At 49.9% G+C, this 15377-nt stretch overlaps 2 protein-coding genes across 6 annotated transcripts in view; one reads left to right on the forward strand and one right to left on the reverse strand.

Annotated features, from left to right (window-relative positions):
• The window catches only part of MID2 (midline 2), a 340574-nt gene that overhangs the window by 25778 nt on the left and 299419 nt on the right, over positions 1-15377 (forward strand). Inside the window, exons 2-3 of one of the 5 annotated variants that reach the window (XM_084639503.1) lie at positions 8279-8478; positions 9110-9251. The exons of 2 other annotated variants lie outside the window; for them this stretch is intronic. The gene's annotated coding sequence lies outside the window, so the exon portion shown is untranslated. Of the gene's footprint in view, positions 1-5456; positions 5723-8278; positions 8479-9109; positions 9252-15377 lie in introns of all 5 variants that reach the window. 2 more of the 5 variants (XM_084639504.1, XM_084639505.1) reach the window with 2 other exon arrangements.
• On the reverse strand, positions 4564-8252 carry LOC311526452 (uncharacterized protein). Its single transcript, XM_084639507.1, has 2 exons — positions 5837-8252; positions 4564-5170 (listed from the first exon to the last, which is right to left on the reverse strand). Exons 1-2 carry the CDS (start codon positions 6372-6374, stop codon positions 5040-5042), a joined length of 669 nt encoding a protein of 222 aa, XP_084495633.1. The 5' UTR covers positions 6375-8252; the 3' UTR covers positions 4564-5039.

Here is a 15377-nt window from a genome sequence, read left to right on the forward strand (position 1 = left end):
AGTGCAGGCTAACCCCCCTGAGTTCCTTCTCAACTGCCCCTGGCTAGAGATGGAGCCATTACTTGTCATTTAGTGGATCGTTAACTCTCCCCTTCGTTTGTTAAACTTCAGCTTTTAGAAACCATCTAACTTCTTTCTGACTCTTTATTTGGCCATGCCTGAAAAAGGAAGAAAGAAAAGACTTTGTTCTTTTGCGGAACCCGGTTCTCTGGGCTTCAAGAAGTATCGCACTTGCAGCGAGGTGATTCCTGGTTGCAGACAAGTGCTCCCAGTGCATTCGCTGCCTCGGTGAGGGCCATATCCAACAGTAGTGTTTCTTCTGTCAGGATCCCGCAAGGACAGAGTGCCGGCAGAAAATCATCTGTATGGTGGCGGCTCTCTGACCCCAGCCCACTGACTGGCCTGAGTCTTCCCCTCAACCTTCAACTTTGAAGGATAGTGAGTTGAAGAAATGGTCCAGGGATTCCTCTCACAAGTCAAAAAAGAGAGCGGGAAGTTCCCTCAGCAAGCCCAGGGATAGCTAAAAGCAATCACCATCTCGCTGGCTGTCCTCAGCACTGAGATCGTCTGGCACCTACACCTCACAGCGACTGTTAGTGTGTGGTACCATTGATAGGCCTACAGACCCTTTGGGCATGGGCACTGTCTCTTCAGTATAGAGACACAAGGGTGAATGCCCTAAGATGTTCCTGGTACGCAAACTGACATTGGTATCACCAGTGGCATTGGGGGGACATGGGGACCTCGCCATACCCAACACAGGGACACTCGGTACCAATGGAATTCCGTCAGGCCGGTGACATGAGCGTGTTGGAAGCTTGACACTCTACTCCTCGGTACCGAGATCATGGCACCAAGCCATGGCCAACTGAGGGTATTTCCCCGCAATCATGCCGTGCCCCTCCGATGCCAAGCGAGGGATTGGATAGCAAGCCAGAAGGAGTTTCACAATACTCCTCCCAAGCTCCATATTGGACCCACTATTAACAGGATTTGGGAATGGATCACCAGATGGCACCATCCATGGGCACTGCCACTGGGTGCTATGCCACTGCAATTGCTGTGCTGGGACCCCTGGGCAGCGCACAGACAGTTTGCCTCAAGGGCACCGAGCATTGCCCAAGAACCTCCCAGACATGCTCCCTCAGCCACAGCACCAGGGGCCTCAGAGCCTCAAGAAATGGAGGAACAGGAGGGAGACACAGAGGAGGAGGTAACACCTAAGGCCATATCCTCTTCTTCACTTGCCATCACCACGAAAAGTATGGCGGACACCCTCCACATACCATTGGAGGAGGTTAAAGACACGCACCATCAGCTCACTGATATCCTCATGCTTCATCTCCTTCCAAAATCACCCTCCCAATTAACGAGGCCATCCTAGACCCAGCTAAGATGGTGTGGCAAACCCGCTTTGGTGGCCCTGATGTGCAAGCGGGTGGACAAAAAATACGATGTCCCTGCGAAGGAATCAGAGTCCCACAGCCCGGTTCCATAGTGGTGGATGCTGTGCACTCTCGTGGCTGAGAGCATCACTCCAGAGCAACACCCCATGACAGAGGCTGGGTGCACCTTGATCCCTTTGGTAGAAAAGCGTACTCCTCAGCCACCTTACAGTTATGAATTGCCAACTACCAAGCACTCATGCAAAGTACAACTATACGAATTATAATGAATTGAATGGGGGAGGGATAGCTCAGTGGTTTGAGCATTGGCCTGCTAAACCCAGGGTTGTGAGCTCATGTGGGTACCCATTAGCAGTGCCGTTGACTTGAAGGTATATATTGTCCCCAAATTTGAAATAGTTGTGGGTGAGGACAAAGTCACAAAGGTCAGCAACCAGGTTTGCCATGACGTTATTGGGGATAGCTTGTAGTCCATCTTTGTGTGGAATGTTGGTTTGGAGGACCTCCACATCCACAGTGGCCAGGATGGTGTTTTCTGGAAGATCACTGATGGATTGTAGTTTGCTCAGGAAGTCAGTGGTGTCTCGAAGATAGCTGGGAGTGCTGGTAGCGTAGGGCCTGAGAAGAGTGTCCACATAGCCAGACATCCTGCTGTTAAGGTGCCAATGTCTGAGATGATGGGGCGTCCAGGATTTCCAGGTTTATGCACCTTGGGTAGCAAATAGAATACCTCTGGTCAGGGATTTCCAGGTTTATGCACCTTGGGCAGCAAATAGAATATCCCTGGTCGGGGTTCTAGGCATGTGTCTGCACAGATCTGTTCCTGTGCTTTTTCAGGGAGTTTCTTGAGCAGATGGTGTAGTTTCTTTTGGTAGCCCTCAGTGGGATCAGAGGATAATGGCCTGTAGAATGTCCTAGAGGAGCAGTATGCTGGGGGGCAGGCGTAATCTCCCAGTGCTGCCTCCTATTGGCAGCAGCAAATTGCTATCACACAAGATTATATTGCATTAGGGCTCGAACTCTCCCTGCATAGGGAAACATAGAAATTGCGGCATAATAGACATGGCTGTTGGCTTCACATTGCTAGCTGTTCTTTTCAACCCCCTTTCCTAATTAGTGTAAACAGACCTGGATCCAAGTGACTGCTGGTGCTGATGAAAACAGGTTTAATTCTTGAAAGCTGAGTGCTGGTGTCTCGACTAGAATGCACCGCAACCAGCATAACCAACATGAAAGTAAACAGGTTTTCAGCTCTCAGAGTGACTGAACACAGCTTTTCATGCTGCGCGCTGGAGGCTGGGTTGTTGGTGGAATCCCATCTACTGGGATATGGGAAGGAATAAAAGCCCTCAGGGCAGCAATGAAGGAAGGGAATCATTCCAAGGGCATGGCTACACTTGCAGATGTAGAGTGCTTTGAGTTAAACCCGCCTTCGGAGAGCTCAGTAGGGAAAGCGCTGACAGGAACAAGCGCACTGGCGTGGCCACATTTGCGGCACTTGCAGTGGCATTGGGAGTGGGGCAGCTATCCCACAGAGTACCTCTTCCCATTCTGGCGCTGTGGCTTGTGGGAAGGGGGCGGGGGATGCGGGGCATTCTGGGTCCTGTCCCAAGGCCCTGTGATGCATCGGTTCGCATCCCAACAATCCCTGTGCTTCCGTCCACATTTGGCGCCATCTTTCAACATTTTTTGTACTGCGCGCTCTGTCTTCCCTTTCGGTCTGCGGGAATGGATCCCAAACTGCCGAGGAATATGCTGATGAGTCTCGCCAGCACATCACGTTTGGCAGTAGAGTTATTCCTTATGATCCAAAGTGACAGTGAGGACTCCGATGATGATATTGACTCGAGTAATGCATATGACATGAGTGTGCTTGTGGCATTCACAGACTTGCTTACCACCGTGGAGTGCTGCTTTTGGGCTTGGGAAACAAGCACCGAGTGGTGGGATCACATCGTGATGCACGTCTGGGATGACGAGCAGTGGCTGCAGAGCTTTTGGATGAGAAAAGCCACTTTCATGGGACTGTGTGAGGAGCTCGCCCCCACCCTGCGGCACAAGGACAGGAGATTGAGAGCTGCCTTGACAGTGGAGAAGTGGGTGGCTTTTGCAATCTGGAAGCTGGCAACTCCAGACAGCTACCAATTGTTCGCTAACCAGTTTGGAGTGGGGAAATCAACCGTTGTAATCGTGTTGATGCAAGTTTGCAGGGCCATTAATCGCATCCTACTCAGAAGAACTGTGACTCCAGGTTGAGATTGTGGATGGCTTTGCACAAATGGGTTTCCCTAACTGCGGAGTGGCGATAGATGGCACACACATTGCAATTCTGGCACCACCCCACCTAGCCTCCGAGTACACTAATTGGAAGGGGTATTTCTCTATGGTTATCCAGGTGCTTGTGGATCACCGTGGACGTTTCATTGACATTAACACAGGCTGGCCTGGAAAGGTGCATGACGCATGCATCTTTTGGAACACTGGCCTGTTCAGGAAGCTGCAAGCTGGGACTTTTTTCCCAGACCAGAAGATCACCATAGGGGAAGTCGAAATGCCCATTGTGATCTTTGGAGACCCTGCTTACCCTTTAATGCCATGGCTCATGAAACCCTACTCAGGGAGCCTTGACAACAGCAAGGAGTTGTTCAACAACAGGCTGAGTAGGTGCAGAATGACTGTGGAGTGTGCTTTTGGCCGTTTAAAGGGCCGCTGGCACTCTCTGTATGGGAAGCTGGACCTGGCCGATGACAGCATGCCCATGGTTATACCTGCATGCTGTACCCTCCATAATATTTGTGAAGGGAAGGGTGAACGATTCACTCAGGCATGGAACTTGGAGGTTCAACACCTGGAGGCTGAATTTGAACAGCCAGAGAGCAGGGCTATTAGAGGGGCCCAGCACGGGGCTGCAAGGATTAGGGATGCCTTGAGGGAGCAATTTGAGGCTGAAAGCCACCAGTAATGTCTGGTTCCCTGCACGGGAGTGAAGTGCAATGGTTCCAATGTTAGTAGGAATCTGTGTTTTGCTATGCTGACTTGCAGTGCCTGTTTCTTTCCTGGGCTAAGGTATCTTTTACTTCATGCAATAATAAAGAATGTTTTCAAAGCCAAAAAATCCATTTATTGAAAAGAAACACAACTGCTTGGGAAACAGAAAGGGCAAGGGGGTGGGATGGGGAATGATACAATCACAGATTTGCGTATGTCCTGTTACCATACTCGGCCTTCCTGTCTGGAGTGCTGTGCAATGAGTGCTGCACTTCAGGATGGCTATACTGCATGGTGATGGGGGTTGAGTGCAGTAGGTAAGGCTCATAGTTTCCAGGGCTGGGTGGTGAAGCTACAGGTGTTGGAGGCAGTTGGTGGCAGTTAAGAACCCAGATGTTGGGGAAAGTGGGTTGGAGATGATATGGGGGCACAAGGGAAAGAGTTTTGGGACCAGAGCTGCAGGGGGGCTCAGGCATGGTAGTGCTCCGCCTGCATGGCTACGAGCGCCTGGATCGAGTCCGCTTGGTGCTCCATTATGCTTATCTGCCGATCCGTGCTTTGCTGTCGGAGCACCACGCTTTTGTGCCGGCGCTCCTCATTCTGCTGGCAGATCCTCCTTTCACTGTTCCGCCACTCCTGCACTTTTCAATTTTCATTACTTGAATGCTGCATGACTTCATGCAACATGTCTTCCTTGCTTCTACGTGGCCTCTTTCTGATTCTTTGGAGTCTTTCAGCCAGTGATAACATGGACAGCTGAGATGTCAAGGTTGCCTCTGTAAAGGCAAAATGCAACACTTAACAGAGGCAGCATTGTTCACATCAGACAGAGCAATGATTCCCCTGTACTTAAGGGCAAGCACAGTCTACGCAATAGCATAATTTGCCTGTCCCAAAGTGAGCGCACATAACCCACGGGAGCCCCAAAATGGTGAGTAATCACAGGGTCAAGCGTGACTGATTGTTTCACGGCTGTACTGTCCTCTGGGTTTCTGTGTCTTGGGGAGAGCCAACAGTGGCAGGGGGCCCCTATACTGAACACTGTCCCCACATTTTCCACAGGAGTTCATCCTGGAAGATATCTCGCTGCTGAGGGTGACCTGGGAAGCAAGGGAGGGTCTTCTACTGCAATGCGGATTCCGCCCTGGCCCATATGCACCTTGCCTGTGTGCAGCAATGGTCCACTCTGCCCCTCTTGGCACAGTGGCGGACAAGTTAGCCTGACTGGGACAAGGAACACAGTGGCTCTCCTGAGAAACCTGCGCAAGCGCATTGCCTAAGTTCTGGATGAGACCTTTGAAGAGATCACTGAGGCCGATTACCGCGATGTGAGAGAGCACATCAATGCCCTATTTCGCATCTAGCCATGCATGCAGCCCATACCGTCCTCACCCCAAGAGCCCATACCGAATAACTTCCTTCCCAAAATAAAAGCGGCTTACTGGGAACCTCCTCTGGTGTTTGTCCTTCCCCAAGTACCGGCCGTCGCGACTGGCTACCTTCCTCCTGGCTTGAGAACAGTTCCTGGCTGCATGCATCTATGGATTCTGGGGTGTCTTCCTCTGCCTCAGCACTCTCGCTCCCACTTTGCTGCTGCTCCTCCTCCTCCTCCTCCTCCCGCCTTGTTGAACTGGGCTCTGAAGTGTCCGTGGTGATACTCGGAGTGGAGGTGGGGTTGGCCCCAAGTATTGCGTCCAACTCTTTGTAGAAACGGCAGGTCACAGGAGCAGCACTGAAGTGGCTGTTTGCCTCGCGGGCTTTGTGGTAGGCATTCTGCAGCTCCTTCACTTTAATCCTGCACTGGAGTGTGTCCCGGTCATGGCCCCTTTCCATCATGTCCCTTGATATCTGCCCGAAGGTATCATAATTCCTATGGCTGGAGCACAGCTGGGACTGGACAGCTTCCTCCCCCCAAACACTGATGAGGTCCAGCACCTTGCCATTGCTCCATCCTGGGGATTGCCTGGTGTGTGGAGGCATGGTCACCTGGAAAGATTCGCTGAGAGCACTCCATGCCTGGCTGAGCAAACAGGAAGGGGATTTTCAAAATTCGCAGAGAATTTAAAGGGCAGATATGATGGTTGGTCACCTGAGGGCAGGGCAGTAGAGTTCAAAGTGATGACCAGAGTGGCTAGAATAGGCATTGTGGGACACTTCTGGAGGCCGATCAGAGTGCGATAACAGACCAGGGCGTCCACACTGGTGCCCCAGTGCTCCAGTGGGGATGCACAAAACGTTATCCACTCACTGAGGTGGAGTACCAGGAGCGGACCAGCTGCGGAGTCAGAGCCCTCTATGTGCCTTGCCAGTGTGGTAGGGTAGTGAGCTAGTGCGCCTGGGTCTCCTTTAATGCACTGTAACTCGCAAGTGTAGCCAAGCCCCCAGTGTTGGAGGATGGGATGAGAAGCAGGGGCTGGTAGTGAAGGGAGGAGGAGTTTAGCTTAAATATTAGGGGGAAATTGATTTGTCCCACTGCGAGCATGTGATACCCGTTCTCCGCATTGGTGCAGAGTTCATGGGCCAGAACCAACGTCTTACAACCTAAAGGGGTTTGGGACAAGAATGTGTGATTGTCACCCTGTTTGTTCCATCCTGCCATGGTGACTGGAGCTACCAGGATTTAAACAGGGCTTGGCTGGCTGGTTATCTTCCATGAAGAGATCAAGGCTTTGGTATGCATTCCCTCTCCCCTGTGGCTTGCAGACCTCCCAGGTGCGCAGCTTGCGCTGCTGACCAGTTTGAGGGGGTTGGAGCCTGGTGCAGTGGGGATGTTTTGCTCTGGGTTTTGTTGACTGGCTGATCATTGAACAGGGAAGAGATCGGAGGCTGATGTTTCCTGGCTTGTGGTTTAGTAATTGCTAGAGTGCTCAGAGCCGGAATGGATGCTTCCCTAATTAGAAATCAAAGGAGGCAAATGAGAAATAATGATGCGCTTGCGCCCCTGCTGAATTCTGAGAATCAGGCAAGAGATGCTCTGCCCCCTTTTATGGTCCTGCATTCCACAGGCCTATTCAGGAAGCAGAAGGTGAAGATTTTCACAGCTGGTGTGTACAGCTGTGGGAGCTGCAGCTATCAAAGCCCTCCAGGCACTGGGGGTTGGGGTGACCTACTCAGTCAGTGAGTGGCTACAGAGGTGCTTTTAGGCCACTTTGATTGCAGAAAAATACATGTTGCTTTTTCTGCACACATGACACAAATCAGCTGAGCAATGGTAAGCAGGGGTTAACACCCTGTGCGCACACACGCAGCATATTGCACTAAACAAGCCCTAGACATTGGATTCTGTTGGAGATTCAAATAGATGCAGGCTCCTTGGCTCTCTCAGCATTGCCTGTGGGGGGAGGATGCAAATTTTGTGGGGCCAGGGAAGCGTGTTATCCTTTATTTGTGTAGTGTGGAGTATTTATGGGTGCTACTAGAAACTGTAAAAGTGGCAAAGAGTCCTACGGCACCTTATAGACTAACAGATGTATTGGAGCATAAGCTTTCGTGGGTGAATACCCACCTCGTCGGATGCATGTAGTGGAAATTTCCAGAGGCAGGTATAAATATGCAAGCAAGAATCAGGCTAGGGATAACAAGGTTAGTTCAGTCAGGGAGGATGAGGCCCTCTTCTAGCAGTTGAGGTGTGAACACCAAGGGAGGAGAAACTGCTTTTGTAGCTGGCAAGTCTTTGTTTAATCCTGAGCTGATGGTGTCAGACTTGCAAATGAACTAAAGTTCAGCAGTTTCTCTTTGAAGTCTGGTCCTGAAGTTTTTTTGCTGCAGGATGGCTACCTTTAAATCTGCTCTTGTGTGTCCAGGGAGGTTGAAGCATTCTCCTACAGGTTTTTGTATATTGCCATTCCTAATATCTGATTTGTGTCCATTTATTTATTCACCAGCAACTACACACCGCACCATAGTAACTGTAACTCAGGAACCAATCCATGCAACAAACCTCGATGCCAACTCTGCCCACATAGCTACACCAGCGACACCATCACAAGACCAATCAGATCAGCCACACCATCACTGGTTCATTCACCTGCACGTCCACCAATGTAATATACGCCATCATGTGCCAGCAGCGCACCTCTGCTATGTACGTCGGCCAAACTGCACAGTCCCTACGTAAAAGGATAAATGGACACAAATCAGATATTAGGAATGGATATTAGGATATTAAGAATGGATAAATTGGAGAGAGTCCAGGGGAGGGCAATGAAAAGATTAGGGGGCTGGGGCACATGACTTATGAAGAGAGGCTGAGGGAACTGGGCGTAGGGAACTCTTCTCTTCAGAAGAGAAGAGTGAGGGGGGATTTGACAGCAGCTTTCAACTACCTGAAGCGGGGTTCCAAAGGGGATGGAGCTAGGCTGTTCTCAGTGGTGGCAGATGACCGAACAAGAAGCGATGGTCTCAAGTTGCAGTGGGGGAGGTGTAGGTTGGATATTAGGAAACACTATTTCACTAGGAGGATGGTGAAGCACTGGAACGGGTTACCTAGGGAGGTGGTGGAATCTCCGTCCTTAGAGGTTTTTAAGGCCCGGGTTGACAAAACCCTGGCTGGGATGATTTAGTTGGTGTTGGTCCTGCTTTGAGCAGGGGGTGGACTAGATGACCTCCTGAGGTCTCTTCCAATCCTAATCTTCTATGATTCCAGAAATCCCTGGCTGACAGGTCTCCCTTTGGGGGTCATTGCTGTTTGGGTGATTTTTTTTGGTTTTTTTTAGAGCAGCCCTGCACTGCTCAGATTGCCCCAGGATTGAGGTGCTGCAGATGGCTCCTCTGCGGTTTCTGCAGCTCGGCTGCATCCAGTGGACTGATCTGAAGGTTGAGCCCTTACCATGCAGTCACCATCACCAAGAACCTCAGGTACAGGTAACCTCTGTCACGTAGCATTCTGTTCTCATGGACTGCTGCTCATGGATGCTAGCGCCTTTGGACAGTTTACAGATTTCTGTAAAATCTAACAAGTGCACTGTGAACCTACCACTCATGGCTATCACAAAGGGTGGCTTGGCTTCAGATTCTTGCAGAACAGGGCTGGCTATATAGCTCACCAGTTTTCTAAGTGACATATCTGGTGTATGGTGCATTAGGGAGCCTGCTTAAAAAAAACCCCCATAGTTTTTGCTCCCAAGTACATCCTAATCCAATCAGACTAAGCAAATAGAATAATAGCAGCTGATGGTTAAACATTAGGCAACACCTGTTATTGGCATGATCCTTCCCCACTGCAAATTTTCCAACCCAGAGGACTATGACTCTTCATTTCACACTGGGTGAGTAGGAGATCGCTGCAGAGGGAAAGGTTTCATTTCACTGTCAGGACAAATACCTTAATCAATTGATTAAATAGTAGTATCTGTTTAGACTGATAGGAAATGCTTAGCTGCAGAGGGAAAGGTTTCATTTCACTGTCAGGACAAATACCTTAATCAATTGATTAAATAGTATTATCTGTTTAGACTGATAGGAAATGCTTAACTCTGGTACGATGGAAGGAGAAAGGACTGCAGAGCATTGTGGACTGAGAGAATTCTGGGCGAGGCACAAATATAGAGAGTATAACTTCTAGGTCATGACCTTTGATGGGGTGACAGGTATTTTGCATATGGAGAAGCCTAAAAATGTTGCTGTGTTGTTAGACGGCAGGGATGCACACAGAGCTGCTCAGTAAAGCAGAGATGTTATCTGGAAAGAACAAAACAAAACAAGCCACTTGTCCTGTTCTGTCAGAGACTTGTCCTTCTCGGTCAGTCATTCGGGGAAACTAAAGCGCACATGGCTCTCTACTTGCAGTGAAAAAAATAAGAGCAACTGCTACAGAGTGTAGGTTGCAAGGCAGCTTGCCTGGTGGCCCAGGGATGGATGTGTGCACTGGGGCGAGTGGCCCTAGGCGCTCTGACTGCAGGGGCAGCACTGGGAAGCCAGAGCTGAAGAATCAAAGGAGCAGAGATAGGATTAATAGAACGTGTGATATCAGAACGGCCTGGTCCCACCCTCCTGTTGAGGAAACTGGTGTTATGATCTCAGGGGGCCAAGGTAATATGGAAGGAGGGACACCCCCCTGAGTTGGCACCTTGTTATGGAAGAGGTAGAGCCCGGTCTTTGATCATGCTTGGAGGGGGTATCTCCAGCGCTTGGAGCCATGGTTGTGAGAGGTACACGCACTGTGCCAGTAGTGGGTTCTATCATTAGGAACGCGGATGGTGGTTGCTCACCTACGGGCAGCACAGTGTCACATCTTGCAAGGCACTGAGACAGATTGCAGACAGGTGTGGCAAGGGAGGAGCCCGGGTCTCCTCGCATGGATAGGGAGGTGTAAGAGACAGGTCCTGGAAGCTATGTTTAGATTGCTAGGAAAGAGAGGGCTCTGTGGCAGCTTTCCCTGGAATGCCTCCAGTTCCACACACATGGCCAGCAAGACCAGAGGGCATCTCAGAGCCCAGGTGAGGGTGACTGAAAGGAGGGTTTTACGTCAGGCCGTGGGGAACTTTTGGGGGAGCGCAGAGTCTATTTGGAAGGGGAACAGAGTTCCACACTTACCCAAAGGAGAGCCAGACAGCTGATGTGCCCAGCTAACATGGTTTTGGGGGGTTATTTATTCTAGTGGGAGGGGATAAGGAGCATTCATGTTGGAGAAAGATCTCTGCTAGGGTTGTTTATAACACAAAGGTCTCTCCGTAGCTGGGAAAGGACAGAACAGAAATTATAGATAAACTGGGGCAGGGACAGATTGAGATCAGAGGTAAATTCTGAATAGGATTAAGGTGTTAGCTAAAGAAACTAAATGAAAAATACACATGGCCAAAAATATAACAGTAAAAATCTATAGAGCAACACAAGAAGCTAGTGTCTCAAAGTGGGTGAACTCAAATGCCGGGCAATGGAAAAGGAGCCTGAGATGAAGGGGATCACTGAGACCTGGTGGAATGACAAAGATCCATGGGATAGTGAGGACAGCAAGTCAGTGTGCTAAACCTGGCTCTGAATTACCCACCAAGGACAGCTGAGATCCTAGAGGTGGGAGGGCATCATTTACCTGGAAGCTTTCATAGACTCTAATGAACTAGAACTTCTAAGTGGAGAGAGCCATACTGAGAAATAGGTAACAGTTTGTATCCAGAGTCACCAGAATACAAAGGTACTACCAGAGTTATATTGCTGACCTCTTGATCATGGAAAGGATGCTGAGGGAGTTTAGTGCTGAGGGAGTTTAAAGAGGCAACTAAGTCTAATAAAACAGCAATAATAGGTGGCGGCTCACATGTTAAGTGGCCAGATGTCACAATCAGACATGATTTAGGCCTGGTCTACACTACGAGTTTGTCGAATTTAGCAGCATTAAATCAATTTAACCCTGCACCCGTCCACATAACAAAGCCATTTTTGTCGTCATAAACGGCTCTTAAAATCAATTTCTGTACTCCTCCCCGACGAGGGGATTAGCACTGAAATCGACATCGCCATTTCGAACTAGTATTAGTGTGGATGCAATTTGATGGTATTGGCCTCCGGGAGCTATCCCACAGTGCACCATTGTGACTGCTCTGGACAGCACTCTGAACTTGGATGCACTGGCCAGGTGTACAGGAAAAGCCCCGGGAACTTTTGAATCTCATTTCCTGTTTCGCCCGGCGAGCTCATCAGCACAGGTGACCGTGCAATTCCAGAATCAAAAAAGAGCTCCAGCATGGACTGAACGGGAGGTACTGGATCTGATAGCTGTATGGGGAGACAAATCCGTGCTATCAGAACTACGTTCCAAAAGACGAAATGCTAAAACATTTCAAAAAATCTCCAAGGACATGATGGACAGAGGCTACAGCAGGGACACAACACAGTGCTGTGTGAAACTTAAGGAGCTCAGACAAGCGAACCAGAAAACCGAAGAATCAAACGGACACTGCAGGACAGAGCCCCAGACATGCCGCTTCTATGCTGAGCTGCATACAATTCGAGGGGGAGCCACCACCACTACCCCAGCACTGTCCGTGGACTCTGATGATGGGGTACTCTCTGCTGTGCCTGAGGATTTTGTGGATGGGGAAGATGAGGAGGAGGACGAGCTTGAGGAGAGCACACAGCACACCGTTCTCCCCAACAGCCAGGATCTTTTTATCACCCTGACTGAAATACCCTCCCAACCCAAACAAGCAGGAGAAGGGACCTATGGTGAGTGTACCATTTTAAATATAATACATGGTTTAAAAGCAAGTGTGTTTAATGATTAATTTGCCCTGGCATTCACGGCCAGTACAGCTACTGGAAAAGTCTGTTAACTTGCCTGAGGATGGAGCGGAAATCCTCCAGGGACATCTCCATAAAGCTCTCCTGGAGGTACTCTCAAAGGCTTTGCAAAAGGTTTCTGGGGAGAGCAGCCTTATTCTCTCCTCCATGGTAGGATACTTTACCACACCATGCTAGTGTAACCCTTCTGCCTGTCAGAGTTGGCAGCAACAAGGCAAGGGCCGGGTTCAGTATCTAGGGGTTCCATTCCAATAACACAATGCAAAACTGGCTTGAGTCCCCACCCAGTGACCTGGGACAAATATATACCACCCCCGCTGGGCGCCTCCAAGAGGCAGTACTTCCCCTCTCGCAAGCACAGAGTCTGAGTGTAGCAAAAAGCCTTTTAATAGCAGAGAGAAACAATGTGGCATTATGTTGGGGAAACACCACCAACGGCATTCATAACACAACCCATGAGCAAAAAACCCACCCCAAGCAAATTGGGGTCTGTCCTTTCCCTTCAGTTCTTGAGTCCAGCAACCCAAAAGTCTCTGTCCCTGATCAGGGCAGCCCCAGAGTTCAAAAGTTTACCTCCCAACCTGGGTGGAGATGGGGTTGGGGGGTTAAGGGGCACCTTTCATGGTCCAAAGCTGATTGCCCCATCTCTCCATGGGGCTCTGCTCTGCCAGCTGTCCCGCAGACTGCTCCGTGATATATCTTCAGGCTCCCCCACTACTTAACACAACACTCAGTGATTTCAGCTTGTAGTAGGGGAACCTCAGTGCTGGTGCACCATTGGCCCAAAGTGAGCTCAGCAGCCTGTAACTAGACTCCTAATGGAATCAAACTTAGCTCTGAGATTCCACAGTGGAGAGAGGAGGAAGTGCAATTAGCATATAAACCCTCACCGGGGGGCCCATGCCACCAAGTATTAATACCTGTCCCCAGCCTCTCTCCCTTCACTGGGTTTTGGAGCCCATGACCCTTACCTAGCAAGTGCTGCTTATTTGATGGTGAGTCCCTCCATCATAACAAAAGGCCACATACAGTTCACTGTCCTTGAGTCACATAATCAGGATAACAGTTTATTCCTGCCCCAATAACAGAGAAACTGGGGCTCCTACAGCAGCCAAAGTGACCATCTAGGCAGGGTGGGTGTGCCTATGCAAATGAGATCAGCTCCTGAAGTTCTTTTCCACAACCCACCATGACTCGCCACCAGATGTCAGGGTAGAGCTCATCCTGACTCTGCTTACATCCTCCCCCCAGCCGAGAATTTGTTGTCCCGACGAATCATACTCCCTATTATACCATTCACTGGTTCCCTCCAAAGGGCCTCAGAAAGCCCACTTCAGCTTTCACAAGCCTGTGTGCTAAGTGTATTGGCTTCTCACTAGTCACCTCAGGTGCCTCATAAGTTAACCGTTTTATTGGTCTTATTACCCTGTCTCATCTATTGAGAATTTCTGTTGCAGGGGTAGGCAGGACATCTTCTTGGGCGACGGATGGAGAGGTTTCCTTTGAGGATCCCTCGGCTACTGGCATAGGCCCCTGCATCTCCGGTTCTGACCGTGGAAGGTCCAGTGTGACTAGGGCCTCCTCCCCCTGGATGTCTCCACTGTCCAATAACCTGTGTGCATCATCACAGGGGGGTCCCATCGGTGGCACAGGGGTGCCAGTAACAGGCCTGAATGCCTCTGCCATGGGGTTTAGGGCGGAGGAGGGGGAGCTCTCTCTTGGTTCAGCTGATTGAGACTGAAATCTTGTCTCCATTCCAGGATACACCATGGTTGTGTCTTCCTCCTCAGACTCACTCTCGGATGTGCTGAATAGGGGTAGGTTAGCTGCAGGGGGCCCGCTGTCCGTGTTGGATGGCGGCTTTGGTCTAGCACTTCTGTTCTGCCCGGCTGCCCTGTTGTGGCCCATCTCATAAGGGGTGCTTACCAATTCCCCCACAGGGAGCAAAAGGTTTCTATGCACTGTCTTCATTTGCCCTGGACCGTCTTCAGGTTTGATCTTGTAGACCGGCAGATCTCTCAGCTTTTCCATCACCAGGTAAGGTATTGCCTTCCATCTGTCAGCTATCTTGTGTTTGCCAGCAATACCCAAATTTCGCAGCAGGACTCTGTCCCCCGGCTGGAGCTCCTGCGAACGCACTCTAGCATCATATTGATGTTTGTTCCGGTCTGCGTTCTTCCAAGCCGCAGAGGTAGCTAAGTGATAAGCATCCCACAGCTTTTCTCTTAGTCAGGAAACATATTGCTGATGAGTTTCATAGCTATCTCCATCCTCTGATACACCAAAGCACAAGCCTATGGGTAATCTTGGTTCTCGCCCAAACATCAAGAGATATGGGGTGACTTCTGTGGCATCATTCTTTGTGGCATTGTAGGCATGCACCAGAAATGCGACATGCTGGCTCCAGGTTGCCTTCTGCTCTGGTCGCAAAGTTCTCAACATATCTAATAGGGTTCGGTTGAACCTCTCTGTCTGAGGATCACCTTGGGGGTGATAAGGCGTTGTCCTAGACTTTTTAATTCCTGCTATCTTCAGCACCTCCTTCAGAAGGTGACTCTCAAAATCCCGCCCCTGATCAGAGTGTATCCGAGCCGGGAATCCATAGACTGAGAAATATTTGTCCCACAATACTCGAGCGACAGTGGTGGCCCTCTGATCACATGTGGGATATGCCTGCGCATACCGTGTAAAATGGTCAGTCACTACTAGAATTTTCCCAACATTCCTCTTGTCTACCTCTGAAGA

Source organism: Lepidochelys olivacea, assembly GCF_965140295.1.
Source record: "Lepidochelys olivacea isolate rLepOli2 genome assembly, chromosome: 9".
Classification (NCBI taxonomy): Eukaryota; Metazoa; Chordata; order Testudines; family Cheloniidae; genus Lepidochelys; species Lepidochelys olivacea.